This window comes from Somniosus microcephalus, chromosome 8, assembly GCF_052327205.1.
Source record: "Somniosus microcephalus isolate GS21.2 chromosome 8, FLI_Smic_1.0, whole genome shotgun sequence".
Lineage (NCBI taxonomy): Eukaryota > Metazoa > Chordata > Chondrichthyes > Squaliformes > Somniosidae > Somniosus > Somniosus microcephalus.
The window spans coordinates 199,121,476-199,140,254 of NC_140994.1; the positions used below are offsets into that span (position 1 = coordinate 199,121,476).

Genomic DNA, 18,779 nt, shown 5'->3' on the forward strand with positions numbered 1-18,779 from the left:
TTATTTCTAAGATGGCGGTTTTTCCCGCGATAATGGCGGTTTCCCACTCTTTCCTTCTCTCCCCGCCCCTTCAATGGCGGTTTCCCGCGTCTGTCGTCTTCTCCGCCTAATGGCGGCTTCCCGCGTTTCTTCCCTGGTGGGAGGGGTACGCTTTCCCCACAGCGGACAGGTTCAGCCGCTGGGCTGGCTTCCGCACAGCTCCCCTTACTCGGCTCTGTCTTTCTCTCCCGCTCGCACGGCTCTACCGGCGCTGGGTACCCCGTTCACGGAGAACAGTTCAGCCGCTGGACTGGCTCTCACGCAGTCTCTCTCCCCTTGCTCGGCTCTGTCTCTCTCTCCCCCACGTTCGGCTCTACCGGCGCTGGGTACCCCGTTGGTGGAGAACAGTTCAGCCGCTGGACTGGCTCTCGCGCAGCCTCCTTTGGTCGGCTCTGCCTCTCCCACACGCCCGGCTCCCGTTCGCCTCCCAGCCCTCATGCAGTCCGGTGCTTCCCTCCCCGGCTGCGGCTGAGTTTCTCTCTTCCTGCGCCTGCTCCCGGTCTCAGCGCTTCGTGGCTTCGGTCGCTGCCCGGCTTTTCCCGCCGATCGTGGTCCGGCTATCTCATGACGCCGTTGGACCCGCCTTCCTGACCAGCTCTGCTCCCCCTCGACCGTGGTCGAGTGCACAGCCCTTATCCTCCGGATTTCGTTACACTTTCCCCTACTCACAGTCTCCGCGGCCGCCTTGTTTCCTGCTGATCGGCTCACTCCGCACCGTGGTAGAAGGGTAGTCAGTGCCTGTTGCTGATGGAAGCTTTTGTTGCTAAAGTCTTCTTCCTTTCTATTGCTGCAGCCTCGTGTTTTCTTCCAGCATAACGACGAGGGCGGTTGCCTCTCTTCGACGCTCTTTAGTTGCTTTGGTAGTCTTGCCGCAGGGTACGATCGGACTCGTCGCCACTGTAAAGTCTGTGGGTTGTACTGTTAATAACGACACAGACTTCAGGAGTAACAAACAAACAGGTCTTTACTATTCGAAGGTCAGGGCGAATCTGCCCAAGGAATCATGCCACAACACTTATATACCGGTGTGGTCACCGTCGGTATTACAGTATACAGAAGCCAAACAAGTAGTGCCACACCTAAAGTAGTTCTCTTAAAGGTAGACGGGTACATACACTACAAGACTGAAATACAGAAGCCTGCTAGGGCCTTTTATACAGGGGTGGTCACTGCCGGTACTGCAGTCTAAAACCAGTTCTTCCCTTAAAGGTACATACACAACAGATAGCATGCCAGACATCCCAAGGAAACTAATATTGAATCAAGGACGGGGGCTCGCCAAAATTAACGTAAGCAAAATAACAGTAATGAATAAAATAATGGCACTAAAGAGTGACAAACCCCCAGGACCAGATGGATTCCATCCCTGGATTTTAAAGGAAGTAGGTAAGAACATTGCAGATGCCCTAATTACAATCTTGCAAAGTTCTCGCGATTCAGTTCCTTTAGATTGAAAAATTGCACACGTCACTCCACTATTTAAGAAGGGTGAGAGAGGGAAACGATGGAATTGTAGACCAATTAGCCTAACATCTGTTGTCGGGAAATTACTAGAGTCTATAACTAAGGATAGAGGGACTGAACATCTTGAAAATTTTCAGTTGATCAGAAAGAGTCAGCATGGATTTGTAAAGTGTAGGTCATGCCTGACTAACCTGATTGAATTTTTTGAAGAGGTGACTAAAGTAGTGGACAGAGGAATGTCTATGGATGTTATTTATATAGACTTCCAGAAGGCATTTGATAAAGTCCCTCATAAGAGACTGTTAGCTAAAGTTGAAGCTCATGGAATTGAAAGCAAATTATTGACCTGGTTAGGAAACTGATGGAACAGCAGGCGATAAAGAGTAGGGATAATAGGTAGGTACTCTAATTGGCAGGATATGACTAGTGGTGTCCCACAGGGATCTGTGTTGGGGTCTCAACTATTTACCATATTTATTAACAACTTAGATGATGGGATAGAGAGCCACATATCCAAGTTTTCAGATGACATTTTGATAGTCATCATTGTAAGCAGTGTAGATGGAAGCATAACATTACAAAAGGGATATTGATAGATTAAGTGAATCTTGAACAATCTACAGCACCCAGCCTCACCCTATATGAATCCAAGGTTAAATTCCTCCTCTATGCAGATGACCTGGTTCTGCTGTCACCAACTAAGGAGGGTCTACAGAACCTGGAGCTGCTGGAGTCATTCTGTCAGACCTGGGCCCTGACAATAAACCCCCAAAAAACCAAAGTCCTTGTGTTCCAGCAAAGATCCAGACATCAGGGACCCAGAATAAATTTCACACTAGGAACAACTAAAATCGAACAAACCACTAACTACACATACTTGGGCATAAAAATCAGCTCTACGGGAAATTTTCATCTGGCTGTGAATGAACTGAAAGAGAAAGCTAGAAGGGCTTTCTATGCCATTAAAAGATCAATCCAAATAGAAATCCCAATTAGCATTTGGCTCAAAATTTTAAAATCAGTAATTGAACCAATTGCACTCTATGGAAGTGAGGTGTGGGGACCGCTAACACAACAAGAATTTGCAAAATGGGACAAACACCCAATTGAGATCCTACATGCAGAATTCTGTAAAAGTATCCTCCGGACTCAAAGGAAAACCGTAAACAATGCATGCAGGGCAGAACTAGGCCAATATCCACTAATAATTACTATCCAAAAAAGAGCCACCAAATTTTGGAAACACCTAAAAATGAGCAACCCCCACTGCTATCATTACGAAGCCTTGAAATGCCAAGAGAGGACCATAAAGAAGAATACCCTCAGTCAACTAGTCCTGGGACTCAGTGAAGCAACCACTAACAATACTAACAATAACCAGCCCCAGGACAGTGACATCGTAGCACAGAGAATTCGACCCAACACAATTGTCACTAAGCAAAAGGAAAAATACCTGTCATATTGGGCAGAAACAACAAAAACCCAAAACAAACTCAATTGCTACTTGGCCCTAAACAGACAATACAACATGGCTGAATACCTGACCATGGTAAAGGATAGCAAACTGAGAAAAACCTTGACAAGGTACAGACTTAGTGAACATAGCCTGCCGATCAAAAAAGGCAGACACAGACAGACCCGGCTGCCAAGAGAGGACAGGATATGCTCTCACTGCAGTCAGGGAGTGGTGGAAACAGAGATGCACTTCCTCACAGCTTGTGGAAAATATCAGGGCATCAGGGAGAATTTCTACCAAAAATTCTCACAAATATGCCCTGAATTCAGAAATTTGAATGACAACCAAAAACTCCCATACCTACTAGGGGAACAGAGAAACTGTGTAACCTTAGCGGCACACTATGTTACAGCTTGCCATAAACAGAGGGACAACCAGTAAACCTAAGAAAAGAGTATATACAAATTATATGAATGTATATTTATACACTCAGGGATATATCTGTTTATACAATGAATGAATAGATCTGCGTTTATGTGTTCAACCATAAATGTTTTTCGATGCTTTGGCAACATAAGATATACCTTATCATGCCAATAAAGCGATTTGAATTGAATTGAATTGAATTGAATGGGCAAAACTGTGGCAAATGGATTTCAATGTTATGCAATTGCTAAGACATCTGCTTTGAACCTAAAAAGGATAGATCAGAATACTTTCTAAATGGTGAAAAGCTAGAAACCGTGGAGGTCTAATGAGACTTAGGGGTCCATGTACATAGATCATTAAAATTTCAAGGACAGGTACAGAGAATAATCAAAAAGGCTCATGAAATGCTGGTCTTTATATCTAGAGGGCTGCAGCTATACAAAGCCCTGGTTAAACCACACCTTGGGTACTGTGTTCAATTCTGAGCACCACACCTTATATAGGAAAGATATATTGACCTTGGAGGGAGTGCAGCGTAGAATTACCAGAATTATACCTGGACACCAAGGGTTAAATTACGAGGCGAAATTACACAAACTAGGGTTGTATTCCCTGGAATTTAGAAGATTAAAGGGTGATTTGATCGAAGTTTTCAAGGGGAACTGAGAGAAACTATTTCCACTGGTTAGGAAGTCTAGGAAAGAAAGAAAGACTTGCATTTATATAACGCCTTTCACGACCACTGGACATCTTAAACTGCTTTACAGTCAATTAAGTATAGTCACTGTTGTAATGTGGGAAACATGGCAGCCAATTTGCGCACAGCAAGGTCCCGCAAACAGCAATGTGATAATGACCAGATAATGTTTTTGTTATGTTGGTTGAGGGATAGATATTGGCCAGGACACTGGGGATAACTCCCCTGCTCCTCTTCAAAATAGTCCCATGGGATCTTTCACATCCACCTGAGAGAGCAGACGGGGCCTCGGTTTAACATCTCATCCAAAAGACAGCACCTCTGACAGTGCAGCACTTCCTCAGCACTACACTGGAGTATCAACCTAGCTTTATGTGCTCAAGTCCCTGGGGTGGACTTGAACCCACAACCTTCTGACTCAGAGGCGAGTGTGCTACCAACTGAGCCACAGCTGGCACTAGGACTAGGGGGCATGGTCTAAAAATTATAGCCAGGCCTTTCAGGAGTGAAGTTAGGAAACACTTCTACATGAAAAGGGTGGTGGAAGTTTGGAACGCTATTCCGCAAACGGCAATGCTAGGGCAATTAATTTTAAATCTGAGATTGATAGATATTTGTTAACCAAAGATATTAAGGGGTATGAGGCAAAGGTGGGTATATGGAGTTTGGTCACAGATCAGCCATGATCTCATTGAATGGCAGAAAAGGCTTGAGGGACTAAATGGCCTACTCCTGTTCCTATAAAAGCAGAAGATTTTTTTTGCATTAGCCGTTACCCTTGGCTGCATTTTGCTCCATGCATTATTAGTTGGTTTTTCTGGGTAGTCCTCCATTTTTGTTTTTTCTCAGCCAATACTTTATTAATCTTGGTTACTGCTGACTTCAACATTGCACCTTACAAAGAGTGGGGCATATGAATCAACTGCATAATTGAGATGAGGGAAGAGGAGTTGTAAGATTTGCAAAATTTCTACATTTCCCCAAAGGTTATTATTAACAAAAGGGACCCTGCGTGGACATTTTAATTAAAAAGGGTACCCAAGATGGCGTCCACGCCTCGTGGCAGAAAGCCTGAGATTTTAGAAACTTGGACTCTGCGGCACAGGCAGCTTGTGGAGAAATCGAAGCCAAAGCTGCAGTTTCTGTGAAGAGAGACTTTGCATTTTGAAAACCAGACAGGACTTTGAATTATGTATTAGACCAAATTGGAGACAAATCAAAACCTAGTTAGGCCTATAGTTAAGGCCATCAAGCTGTTTGCATAAATAATTGGGAACAGCTTAAGGAAGCCATCGAGGCTGGACAGGCCCATTAAGATGTATTAATAACAAAACAAGTCAATTATCAGGCCAGTAGATGCGATTACCGGCCATCTAAAAACAGTTAGGGGTCGATTTTCGTGGAGCCGTCAGGTGGGGTTTCAGGCGTGTGGGGGGGAGGGGGGAGAAAATCCTGATTTTGGGGGTCCCGACACCATCCCGCCCAAAACCCCGCTCCACACAACTTTCAGAGGCAGCGGGTACCCGCCCCGCACTGGGACCCGCCAACCCCAGGCGGGAAGGGATTAGTGTCAATTAACTGCCTGTTAACAGGTAGTTAACAGGCAGTTTTTAGCCTAATCCCTATTTTGAGGGGTTTCGTGTGGGTTTCCCGACGGCTCCAAACCACGCCAGGTTAGAGCAGGTGGGCCGTCGGGCTGAAGGAGTTGGAGGGGTTGCGATGTCGGCGCTCAGGTGAGTGATGGGTGCATGAGTGCAAAGGTAAGTGTGTTTGGTGTGTCTAAAGTATGTAAAGAACTTTTACTTACCTGTACTTACCTTAACAGCCTTTCTTCCTCTAGGCGCCGGGAGTCCATCACTCAGCTGGCACTTAAAGCTGAACGGCTGTGATCTGTGAAAAGTGACAGCCTTCAGCTTTGAGTGCTGCTGAGAGTTCTAACTGAGTCTGTGGAGAAGGACTCATGTCAGAACTCAGACTGTCAGTGTTTCACAGCTTGAAACAGCTGTGAAACACTGATATTTCATCTGTCAAGAACTCTTGACAGATGAAATTTCAGTCTGTGACGTCACCTGTTGCCGGGTGGCCCTTATTTGACCTGCTGAGCCCGCTGGGCGGGCTCAACAAGGTCAATCAAGGGAAAATCTCACGGATTGGCCGGACGTCGATGTAGGCGGGACTAAAACCCAAAAGTTGTAGTCCCGCCTTCTTCCCGACAGCTTCGGGAAAATCGACCCCTTAGTGTAGATTGCTACCATTATTTAAAATACCCCGTTAAGATTGGGACAAAGAACGAACCTGATTTGGCGCACAGATAAGGGCCGTCCGAAGGAGTATAATTGTAGGCCCATTGGCAACCTTCTCTCTCTGCTCTCTGCCCTTGCTCCCGGCTCTTGCTCCGGCCCCTCGCCCTCATGGCTACTGCTCTTCCCCCGTCCCGCGCTTACCACCCGCCACTGCCCGTGCCTTCCTCATTCCATCAGGGACGCCCGGCATTGCACCAGGCGGACACGGACAAATCAGGCCAGGCGAGGCGGGACGCGACGAGGCGAGGTGGTGAAGAAGACGAATGGAAAGATGATTGAAGAAAAGCTTCGAATAATCGGGCCTTCAGTCCAGCTGACCTGCGACTATCTTCATGCAAACTCCGACTGTCTGCCGAGGAAGAGGAACCATCATCCCTGCGAGGTAAAGTACCCAAGCAGAGACTTTAACTTTTGGGTACTCGTACCTGGACAACGCCCTTGCAGCACCCGGAGACCACGTGATGACGGCAGGCTCCAGAGAGCACAAAGAGCGAACCCCAAGCCCCACCGCTGTTTTGAATTCAGCAGATCTTTGATTGGTGAGCATAAATTCTGGCCCCTCATAGCTTAATCTAGTTAGGTATAGGGGGTGGGATAAGGATAAGGGGATTGTTAAGATAGTTGTTTTCCCTCGATGTGCCGTGTGTTTCCCATTCCCTGTATAAGTATAGTTATTTGTATTTGCCTGTAATTTTCTTTATACTAGTAGCTTCTCGTAAGACTGTGTTATTTCTACTTCAATAAAATCTTGGTCTACTCGAGTCTTTTCTGTATCGCCGCCTGTACTTAAGTCCGGTGTCTAGAACCCAGGGGCGTGGGAGCGATTCGAACCGCTCACAGTCAGAGGCATAACTGACTGGGTGTACGCGCCACCCCACCACCACCACCCCCTACAGAGTTGATCAGAGGCTGGTAAATGCAGGTACAATGACACGGAGGCATTTTGGCCATGCCCATCACTACTCCAGGAGCTGTGCCTAGACATGTCAAAGGAAACCTGCCTTTGCTGTCTGTGCTTCACAAGATTCCACTGCATAATGTAATACACATAAAATCGAGCATCAGGGCCAGCTCCTTCCAAGCCACTCCATGAAACATCTGCTACATCATACATTCTACATGTACTGGGGGAGGGGGTACATTTGTAAGGGGAAGCATCTTTATACTTCTATTGTGGAAAGGGCACACAACTTTCACTGGGTGACAGGATTCCCTTGAGTGCAGAGAGTTGCAAATTGTTCCTAGGTAGGCATTAAAGCATGTCATATATACCTTAGCAATGGGTTTTCACTCAATTACTGTTCAGCTGGCATATAATCAAAACAGATCATTCTGCATACAGTGGCCAGGAAGCAGCCATGTGTAACATTCCATGGTGCTCACATTATTTGAAGAAGAAATACAATAGCAAAATACTGCAGATGCTGGAAATCTGATGCTGCCTGGCCTGCTGAGTGCTTCCAGCATTTTCTGTTGTTATTTGAAGAAGAAACACTGGTTGATGACTGAAGACAGTGAAATGTATTGTACTTGCATATTGTAAAGTGAACACTAGAGGGCCCATGATGGGAGCAAGCATCCTGTAGCAATTATACTCCAGGGTCACCTCTTATATTGTTTGTTATTATTTCTGAGAGGGAATGTTCCAGAGAGTCTGAAATAAAAGCAGCCATTGTATTGCCGTATCAGCTTGAATGTTTATTCAGACATAGTACAGAGTTATCCCCTGCATCCATGGCTGCTAACCTCAATAGGAAAGACTGTTCAGCATCAGCTGCCATTTCTACCTTCAAGATAAGTGTAGGCAATCAGTTTAGGCATAATGAAAGAGTTTGTGCAAAAGTGCAATAATTGTGCACACTGCTTTAAATTGTACATCCCAGCGGATGTAGCAGTTTCCAAATAGGCTGACAGGCCCTACAAGAAATATGTGCAAACATTAGGAGCACACTGCTTTGCTCCTGACTTGTTCTTCATTTGTAGCCAGGTACAAGACAGTGATCTCCCTTTATGTAGCAGACACCTATGTTTTTATTGCAGTGTGACTTTCATCCTCCAATAAGGCTGCCCTTTGTTGGTGCACCTCCCGCAGCAGGGCCTTCAAATTTTGAACATCAAAAGTTAGCAGTGTTGCTCGAATGTCTTCGCTCTGCCATTGTGAACAGTTAGTTCACTTTTCTGCCACCACCAAACTTTCATTTATGAAAGGTTGCAGCTGTTTAAGGGCTAATTCCTTGCTGTATTTCATAGATCCTCAGCTACAGGGCAAGTTCTCTGGGTACTGGGAGAAATCCCCTGCTGTTTACAATCTATATTAATGACTTAGATGAAGGGACAGAGTGTAACGTATCCAAGTTTGCTGATGATACCAAGTTAGGTGGGAAAGTAATCTGTGAGGAAGACGCAAAGAGGCTGCAGAGAGATATCGACAGGATGACTGAGTGGGCAAGAACATAGTAAATGGAATACAATGTGGGGAAGTGTGCAGTTATCCACTTTGGTAGGAAAAACAAAAAAGCAGAATATTATTTGAATGATGAGAGACTGGGAAATGTTTGCATTCAGAGGGACCTGGGTGTCCTTGTACATGAATCTCAGAAAGTTAACATGCAGGTATAGCAAGCAATTAGGAAAGCAAATGGTATGTTAGCTTTTGTTACAAAGGGATTAGAGTATAAGAGTAAAGAAGTCTTACTACAATTATACAGGGCATTGGTGAGGCCACACCTGGAGTACTGTGTACAGTTCTGGTCTTCTTACCTAAGGAAAGACATACTTGCTTTAGAGGGAGTGCAGCAAAGGTTCACTAGACTGGTTCCTGGGATGAGGGAATTGCCATATGAGGAGAGATTGAGTAGACTAGGCCTATATTCCTTAGAGTTTAGAAGAATGAGTAGTGATCTAATTGAAACATATAAAAATCTTAAGGAGTTTGACAGGGTTAATGCTGAGAAAATGTTTCCCCTGGCTGGGGAATCTAGAACACGGGGTCACAGTCTCAGACTAAGGGGTCGGCCATTTAGGACTGAGATGAGGAGAAACTTCTTCACTCAAAGGGTTGTGAATCTTTGGAATTCTCTACCCCAGAGAGCTGTGGAGGCTCAGTCATTGAGCCTATTCAAGACAGAGGTCGATAAATTTTGGGGAATTAAGGGATATGGGGATTGTGCGGGAAGGTGGAGTTGAGGTAAAAGATTAGCCATGATCTGGTTGAATGACGGAGCAGGCTCAAAGGGTCGAATGGCCTACTCCAGCTCCTATTTCTTATGCTTTTTGAAGTGTAGTTACTGTTGTAATGTAAGTATGTATGTATGAACATGCAGATTTTAAGCAAAACTTTAAAAACAGAAAATAAACATTTTAATAGTAAAGGGTTTTGTTTCTTGGAGACACCGATCTGTTCCCATTATTCAGATCATGTCTGATGAGTCCATTATATCAATCTATCAATCTGACTTTAATAGTTAAAACCAACACACTGAAAAGTGCAGGTGGTTCCTGAAACTGGTGATCTGTTGGGTAAGGTGCTCAACAACAGAAATACTGTAATGGAGAAACATGGCGGAAAGGGAAAAATCTGAGGCTATATTTACAGTGTTTATCAAGTACTTTAATGAAATGAACAGGCTAGTTTCATGTTTTGAGATGAACTCGTTGAAAAGACAAATTAACCCTATTGTGTTGTGTATTTTGAATGTTGTATTTGAATTGTCCCACATAGCTTACCATAGTTGTGATGTGCAATGCACTATGGGAAATAGAGTGCATGGAGTTGAAAAGATTCTCTGGAAAGTGATGGCGGTGAACTGAACTCTGTCTCCTGCGTACTCTCTTAATTGTTATACAAGCAAGGTTATTAAATTCTTGAGATTTAACAAAAGTGGCGACGAGGACGTCTGAACTTACGTGGCTCTGCTGTGTGGAAGATAGTCGGGTTTTACGTGTTTAAAACTGTTATTTGTGCCGTGGACAGTTAATTAAAGTGAGGCTGGCTCGAGGATAAAGGAGCTTGCAATGGCGGGAAGACGAGACGTCGTATAAGGTACTAACGACTTGAGGAAGGGGAAGAAAAGCAGTGTGTAAATCGGGAAGGACATTTATTCAACTGTGAAACGATCTGTGAATTGAAGCACTAAAATACTGATAGTGATTTTAGTTGAGTTCAACATTGGAAGGATCCTTAGTGAATGATAATTAGGAGCCTGAGAGAAGGAAAATGGCTGGAATTATCAGTAACATTGGACCGTTTGATGAGAATGTCGAACAATGGAGCTCATACACAGAACGATTTGAATACTTCACACAAGCAAATGACATTGGAGGGAACAAAGTAGTACCTACATTGTTAAGTGTGATGGGACCAAAGACTTTCAATCTTTTGCGTACTTTAGTGCATCCAGATAAACCAGAGACTAAACAATATAGCGAAATTGTGGAGATACTAAAAGGGCATTTTTCACCCAAACCCCTAGTCATAGCTGAGAGGTTTAGGTTCCACAGGCGTAACCAGGAAGAAGGAGAAACAGTGACCATGTTTGTAGCTGCACTAATAAGACTATCAGAGCACTGTGAGTTTAATGACGTGCTAAATGATACTATAAGAGACAGGCTAGTGTGTGGTATGAGAACTGAAGCCATACAGAAGAGACTATTAACGGAGAGTAATCTGACTCTACAAAAGGCCATTGAAATCAGTATTTCCATGGAATTGGCAACTAAGGAAGCTCAACAGTTGGGTGCAACAGAAAAAGTGCACAAAGTAAGAACAGAGAGCCAAGGGCCATGCTTCCGTTGTGGTAAAACGGGGCATCTTGCGTCTGCATGCTGGTGTGTGGACATGGATTGCTACAGCTGTGGTAAAAAGGGACTTATTCAGCGCACATGCAGAAATAAAAAGGACACGGGGAAAACATCAAAGACGGAAGGAAAAAAAAACATTCAGACAAAAGACAAAGCAGCATGTCCGCTCTGTAGAACAGGACAAAACAGAGGCAAGTGACACTTCCGAGGAGGAACTATCACTGAACGTGCTGACTGTAGCTGGGGATTTGCATGGCTACTGGGTCTCACCCTTGCTAGAGGGGCAACCTGTGCGAATGCAGATCGATACCGGGGCAGCAGTATCTCTTATGTCAGAGACAGTCTACAAAAAGACATTAAAGCACCTTCCACTTCAGCCAGCTAACATAGCGTTAAAGACATATACTGGTGAAAGAGTAATCATGAGAGGTATCACAGGTCAGAGTTCAGTTGAATGGACAAACTAGGAAGTTACCACTCTACGTAGTTAAAGGAGTCTACCCCTCCCTGCTGGGACGTTCGTGGATGGAGAGAATAAAATTAGACTGGTCATCAGTCTACATGATGTCACACAATGATCCAGGCTTACCCGCCATCTTAAAGAAACATGCAGAAGTCTTTAATGGAGAACTGGGTAGCATGAAAGATATTACTGTGAAGCTTCGTATTAAGCAGGATAGCAAACCCAAGTTCATGAAGGCACGACCCGTACCTTATACCATCAGACCAAAAGTCGAGGCTGACTTAGAAGCCCTAGTTGAAAGCGGAGTACTAGAACCAGTCAGCGTGAGTGAATGGGCTACACCCATCGTACCAGTGCTCAAGAAAGGAGGTGGAGTTAGGATATGTGGAGATTTTAAAGTAACTGTTAACCCTGTATTGTCAGTGGAGCAATATCCGCTTCCCCATATTGATGATTTGTTTGCGGGACTTGCTGGGGGCCAGAAGTTTAGCACAATCGACCTCTGTCAAGCCTACCTGCAAATGCATGTGGATGAACAGTCACAAGAAATGCTGACTATTGTGATACACAAGGGCCTATTTAGGTATTGTCGACTTCCTTTCAGAATTACATCAGCTCCAGCACTTTTCCAACGTGCTATGGACCAGATCCTTAGTGGATTGCCTGGAGTCCAGTGCTACTTAGATGATATCTTAGTTACTGGGTGTGATGACCAAGACCATCTGCGTAACTTGGACGCAACGCTACAGAGACTGAGGGATTACGGACTCAGAGTTCGCAGGGATAAATGCGATTTTTTTCAGGCATCAGTTGAGTACCTCGGTCATGTGATCGATGCCACAGGCCTTCACAAGGCACCGTCCAAGACCAAGGCAATCGTGGATGCACCAGCACCTGAAAGTATCAGCCAGCTGTGTTCTTTTCTAGGGTTACTGAACTACTATGGACGGTTCATACCGAACCTAGCCTTGATGCTGAGGCCGCTGCATTGGTTGCTATGTAAAGACAAGAAGTGGGAATGGACTAACAAGTGCCAGGAGGCATTCGTGACAGCAAAGGACACGCTCCTGAAGTCAGAGGCTTTGACGCATTTTAACCCTTCATTACCAATACAGTTAGCTTGCATCGTCATATGGTGTGGGAGCGGTCGTTTCTCATATCATGCCAAACGGAGAAGAGAAGCCGATAGCATTCGCATCTAGGACTTTGAACAGAGCTGAAACTAACTACACCCAAATAGAACGAGAAGCACTGAGCATCGTTTTTGGCATTCGCAAGTTTCACCAATATTTGTACGGGAGACAGTTCACCCTAGTAACAGATCACCGCCCTCTCACGACCATCTTCGGGCCACTTACAGGGATTCCGTCACTTGCTGCGAGCAGAATGCAAAGGCGGGCGCTGCTGTTGTCTGCACACACATTTGACATTAGATATCGTAAGTCTGACCTGCACGGCAACGCCGACAGTCTTTCCAGGTTGCCGCTGTCTGTCACCAAGCCTATGACGCATAGCATGGACATCTGCTATTTTAGGCAGGTGGAGAACGCGCCTGTTACTTCGACACGGTGGCATAGTGGTTAGCACTGTTGCCTCACAGCGCCAGAGACCCGGGTTCGAATCCGGCCTCGGGCGACTGTCTGTGTGGAGTTTGCACATTCTCCCCGTGTTTGCGTGGGTTTTCTCCGGGTGCTCCGGTTTCCTCCCACAGTCCAAAGATGTGTGGGTTAGGTTGATTGGCTATGATAAATTGACCCTTAGTGTTAGGGGGTTAAATACGTGTGGTTACAGGGATAGGGTGGGATATGTGTGGGGTTACGGGGATCGGGTGGGATATGTGTCGGTGCAGGCTCGATGGGCCGAAATGGCCTCTATCTGCACTGTGGGGTTTCTGTGAGGTCTGTGAGGTGAGGAAACACCAGAAATGACCCAGTGTTGTCTGCAGTGCTGGACATTATCGTCGGGGGCAAGCTTGACAGCGATGACCCAAACCTGAAACCATATCTCTTAAGGAGAAATGAACTGTCGGTGCAGTCTGGATGTTTGCTGTGGGGGAGGAGAGTGGTTATTCCACCATCGCTACGGAAACCAGTGTTACAGCAACTACACTGCGGAATGGTTCGTATGAAAGAAATAGCAAGGAGCTACTTCTGGTGGCCGGGTATGGATGGACAGATTGAGGACAAAGCTAAAACCTGTTCCTCATGTCAGAGAGTTCGTAATGTGCCACAGCTTGCACCTCTTCACCCCTGGGACTTTCCGGAGGAAGCATGGCACCGCATTCATGTAGACTTTGCAGGTCCATTCGAGGAGAGAATGTTCCTGGTGGCTGTTGACGCGCACAGTAAGTGGCCAGAGGTTGTTATAATGAGGTCCACCACCGCTGAGAAGACCATCGAGAAGTTAGGTGAGGTGTTCAGCCGATTTGGATCTCCGATGCAACTTGTCTCAGACAACGGTCCACAGTGGGTGTCACAAGAAATGGCTACATTCCTGCAGGTGAATGGCGTACAACATATTAGGGCTGCACCATACCACCCTGCGACCAATAGTCTAGCTGAGAGGTTTGTTCAGACCATGAAACACTCTCTAAAGGCATCGCAAGGCCAGGGAACGCTTCATCAGCACCTGAATAGTTTCCTGTTGAGTTACAGAAACACACCACATGCGACCACAGAAGCATCACCTGCCACTCTACTGCTCAAAAGAGAGCTGCGAACCAACTTCGACCTGCTGAAACCGCCAAAGGTGAAAGACGTGGTACAGTATCAGCAGGACAAGCAGATCAAGCGACGTGAACAACGCTCCAAAGACAGAGGCTTCAGTCCAGGTGAACATGTGTTGGCACGGAACTACAGTGGTGGACCTAAGTGGGTTCCTGCTACTGTCATTGCACAGACTGGTCCAGTATCCTACACTGTACAGACACCCGAGGACATTGTCTGGAAGAGACACACTGATCAGCTTCTACGAAGTGCAGCAACACCCACTGAACCACCAACAGCAGTTTATCTGCCATTGGGTGACGCTGTGGGTCATCCACCTTCTACACCGAGAGGCTCACCTTCTGAGGAAGCAGCCGCTTCAGCCCCTATCTCATCAGCAAGGGAGACCTGTATACAGGCACCTCAGCCGCCTACACCTGTGTTGACGTCACCTGTGAGAGACAATGAACTGGAGAGCCAGGTTGACCGCCGGTATCCTACCAGAGAGCGGCGGGCCCCTATATGTTTGAACTTATAATTCAGAGGCTTACCCTTTATCTGGGGCAGAATAATCCCCATGGATATAGCCATGGTTGGAGGAAGTCTACCCTCACTCCCAGGTTATTGTGTTTTAAAAATTTTGTGGTTCTATTGGGACATCTAATGTAAGAGGGGAGGAGATGTTGTGTATTTTGAATGTTGTATTTGAATTGTCCCACATAGCTTACCGTAGTTCTGATGTGCAATGCACTATGGGAAATAGAGTGCATGGAGTTGAGAAGATTCTCTGGAAAGTGATGGCGGTGAACTGAACTCTGTCTCCTGCGTACTCTTTTAATTGTTATACAAGCAAGGTTATTAAACTCTTGAGATTTAACATATTGCTCATTGCATCTATATGTGATTATGGTACTATTTTAATACTGCCGAATTTGTTGGTTTAATTTTTTCATGTATTTGTTAAGAAGTATAGTTTAAACCTGTAAATACTGGTTTGAGTTTAATATTCTGCCAATTTCAAAGAGTGGTATTGTAATAGGGACTATGGTTATTCCAGTATTATTACTACAAATGGGTAATTGTTAAACCTTAGGATCACCCAAATCTGTGCAAGGCAGGTTATTGATTTTAAAAACACAGCTCCAGATTGTAGGAGACAAGGTCTGTTTACAAGAGCTGCTGTGAAATCATTGAGAGAAACAGAGTACCCTGTACTTTAAAATACCACCAAACTGGGCAATGTCTACTCACCTCTGTGATATCCGATGTTGTCTGTTTTCCATTCTGCACAGATCTTTGTTTCTGATCAAGCTGTTCTATAATCCAATCTATTTTAGCTGTCATGTCATTCATTCTCTCCTCCAGTTGACCTGTGCGCATGATCAGACTAAGAAAGCATATATAAAATTATTGGATCTCATGATGTTGCCCATGTGAGTTGGAATATAATGTTTTATAATATAGCAGACCTTTTGTGGAGTTGCTCATGGCAAGTCGATGAGTATGCTGTTTTATAATGATGAAGAATTATATAATCTAATATGATGGACCTCCCTCGACACAGCTCACAGAGAACGATTCTCCCTCTTCTTGCAATTGTGACTCACATTTTTCCTAATTTCTCATTCTTTCTCTGGCTTTCTGTGTTACACTTTTACTGCCTCTTTCTTTATGCCGCTCACATTTTTGCATTCCCACAAAGTGTTGCCAAACACTTCATTGCGTGCTGTAATATGCATATCAAGTTAAAATCTGTAATTTTGGAAAACTCAAATTTTTCAATCTGAAACAGTTTTATAATACAAGAATTATGGTAAAAGGTGGATTGGAGTCACCTGTAAAAGCAACATTGGAATCTTTTCAGTTTTGGTCCTGCACTTGAACAAGATTGGGAGGGAAATTCCAGCAGAACAAAGCAAGCTTCAGAAAAGGAGCCAAGGCCCACGCCTCTGAGGGAGGGCCAAACTTATTGGATAGATTTTCAACAGCACATGGGCAATTTTATGCATAAGTTTAAAGACTTTTTTGTGAGTTATTTAAATTTGCATAATTTAGAAATGTTGGAGTAGAACCGCCAAATGAAGTTTAGCAACTTTGTGACCCTGATACTTTACATGAGTCTATCCTTAATCCAGTACTTGTGCAGAAAATGATTAAAGGACTCACAGCTGATGATCTTTAGCAGTAATATGTCTATCTGAATTCTTCACAGGATTGCGATGGACATCAGGTTCTTCCACAGGATCAATGTAATAATATTTATTTGAAATCCTTTGTCGATGTAGTATTCTCTGTTCAAAAACAAGAACAACTGATTATTCAGGATTACAGAATAAGCCCATTTGAAGTAGAAACTTCAATTGTATGTTAGCTACACAAAGTGGCAAGATAATGAATTGGGGCTATGTCTATCTAGCCAGTGAGATTTGATGAGGCTGACTGAACAATTTCCAAACATGTGTGGTCTGCCTCATTAGTAAAGTTAGTTGCCTGATGTAGCTGCTGGCAGTGATATACTCTATTTATACCTTGTGTATCAGCAATTTTTTTGTAAATAACATCTTATGAACTAAAAATGCACAGTTCCTAGATCATACATCTGGTATAAAAGGTAAATTCAAACAGAATTAGCCAGAGAGCTTAAAACGGATAAATAGGTGTATATGTTTGGAAAGAAACTTCATGTCAACAATTTCTCTGAACCGTGTGATTATTTTATTTTTACATTTTCTTCATTATTTCCCCTTTAAACATTTTTCAGATAATTACTCATATAAGGGATATGACGGGCAATTTGCCCAAAACTGGGCAATAGTCCATTAGATCACCCCTCAACCTCATGGAGGACTGACTTGTCAGCTTCCCACAGATTGTCTGCCTGTTCTGATTTTCAGGCAGAACTCAATTCAGGCAGCCAGAGTTCCCACCGGAAACAGGCTGGGGCCTCATTAATATATGCAAATGATGAAGCTAAGACCCCCATTGCCACCATCAGTCCCTATATCTGCCCACAAACCATGGGCACTACAAGCTGGGTAGCAGCTATTTCCGGTGGTATTTAAAGGGAACCGCACCTGCTTTCAGCTAAAAGGCTGGAAAGTTTTGGGAGACATTCTCCTTCAATTACATTGTGGTTTTTTGCTACATCGGCGTGAAAAGTGGTGTTCCCCAAGGATCGGTGCTGGGGCCTCTGCTTTTCATGTGGATTCAAGCTGCACGCAGGACTTGAGCGCATATTATGGACTGGCACGTAAGTGCCGTGTTGCATTGTCGAAGGTGCCAGCTTTCAGATCAGATGTTAAACCAAGGTCCTGTCTGCCTGTTCTGGTGTATGAAAAAAATTCCATGAAACTAATCAATAAAAGGGTATGAACTCTGACTGGTGGGATGTAACATCTCCAGGGATCTGTACTGGGGCCTCAGCTTCTCACCGTATATATTAATGACTTAAATGAAGGAACAGAGAGTTGTACATCCAAGTTTGCAGATGGCACTAAGTTAAGAGGCACGGTAAGTTGTGTAGATGGGTGAAGAAGGTTCTAAAAGGTCATAGACAGACTGAGTGGGCAAAACTATGGCGGATGGTGTTCAATGTGGGCAAGTGCGAGGTCAGATACTTTGGATCAAAGAAAGGCAAATTGGAATATATTCTTAATGGTGAGAGACTAGGAGCTGTTGAGGGGCAAAGGGAATTATGTGTCCTTGTACACAAATCACTAAAGGCGCAGGTACAAAAAGTAATTAAAAAGGTAAATAGAATGTTGGCCTATATCTCAAGGGGGTTGAAATTCAAAAGTGAGGAAGTGATGCTTCAGTCGTACAGACCCCATCAGGAATACTATGTCCAGTTTTGGACACTGAACCTCAGGAAAGCCGTTGGCCTTGGAGGAGGTACAGCGCAGATTCACCATAATGATACCAGGGCTTAAGGGGTTAAATTATGAGGATAGTTTGCATAAACTTGAGTTTAGAAGGTTGAGGGGTGATCTAATCGAGGTTTATAAAATGATAAAGGAATTGAATAAGGTAGATGCAGAAAAACGATTGATGTTATCGCTGCGGCAGATCCACCCATGACCAGAGGGACTGCTGGTTCAAGGACAAAGCATGCAGGCAATGCGGAAAGATGGGACACATTGCACGTGTATGCCGATCTGGAAACAAAAAATCCACTGACAGAAAAAAAATCAATAAGGAAAAGTACAGAAAGGTACAAATGATGACGGACAGTAGCTCCGAAGACCAGAAGAGTGATAGCAACTCCGGAAACAAGAGACTAAGCTGTCTCAAATTACATAATGTAATTGCCAAAGAAGATTACCAGACCATCTGGGTTACCCTCACGATAGCGGGGTCCCCAGTTAAAATGGAGCTAGATACAGGATCAGCTCTGGCCGTCATAAGTCGACGGGATTACGAGCGG

At 44.6% G+C, this 18,779-nt stretch overlaps 1 protein-coding gene across 1 annotated transcript in view; it reads right to left on the reverse strand.

Moving 5' to 3' along the window:
• The window catches only part of LOC147114038 (polycystin-2-like), a 99,166-nt gene that overhangs the window by 17,325 nt on the left and 63,062 nt on the right, over nucleotides 1–18,779 (reverse strand). Inside the window, exons 11-12 of the mRNA XM_085996183.1 lie at nucleotides 16,523–16,647; nucleotides 15,608–15,743 (exon numbers count right to left, since the gene is read on the reverse strand). Of these exons, the coding sequence (XP_085852309.1) occupies nucleotides 15,608–15,743; nucleotides 16,523–16,647 (261 nt within the window). The remainder of the gene's footprint in view (nucleotides 1–15,607; nucleotides 15,744–16,522; nucleotides 16,648–18,779) is intronic.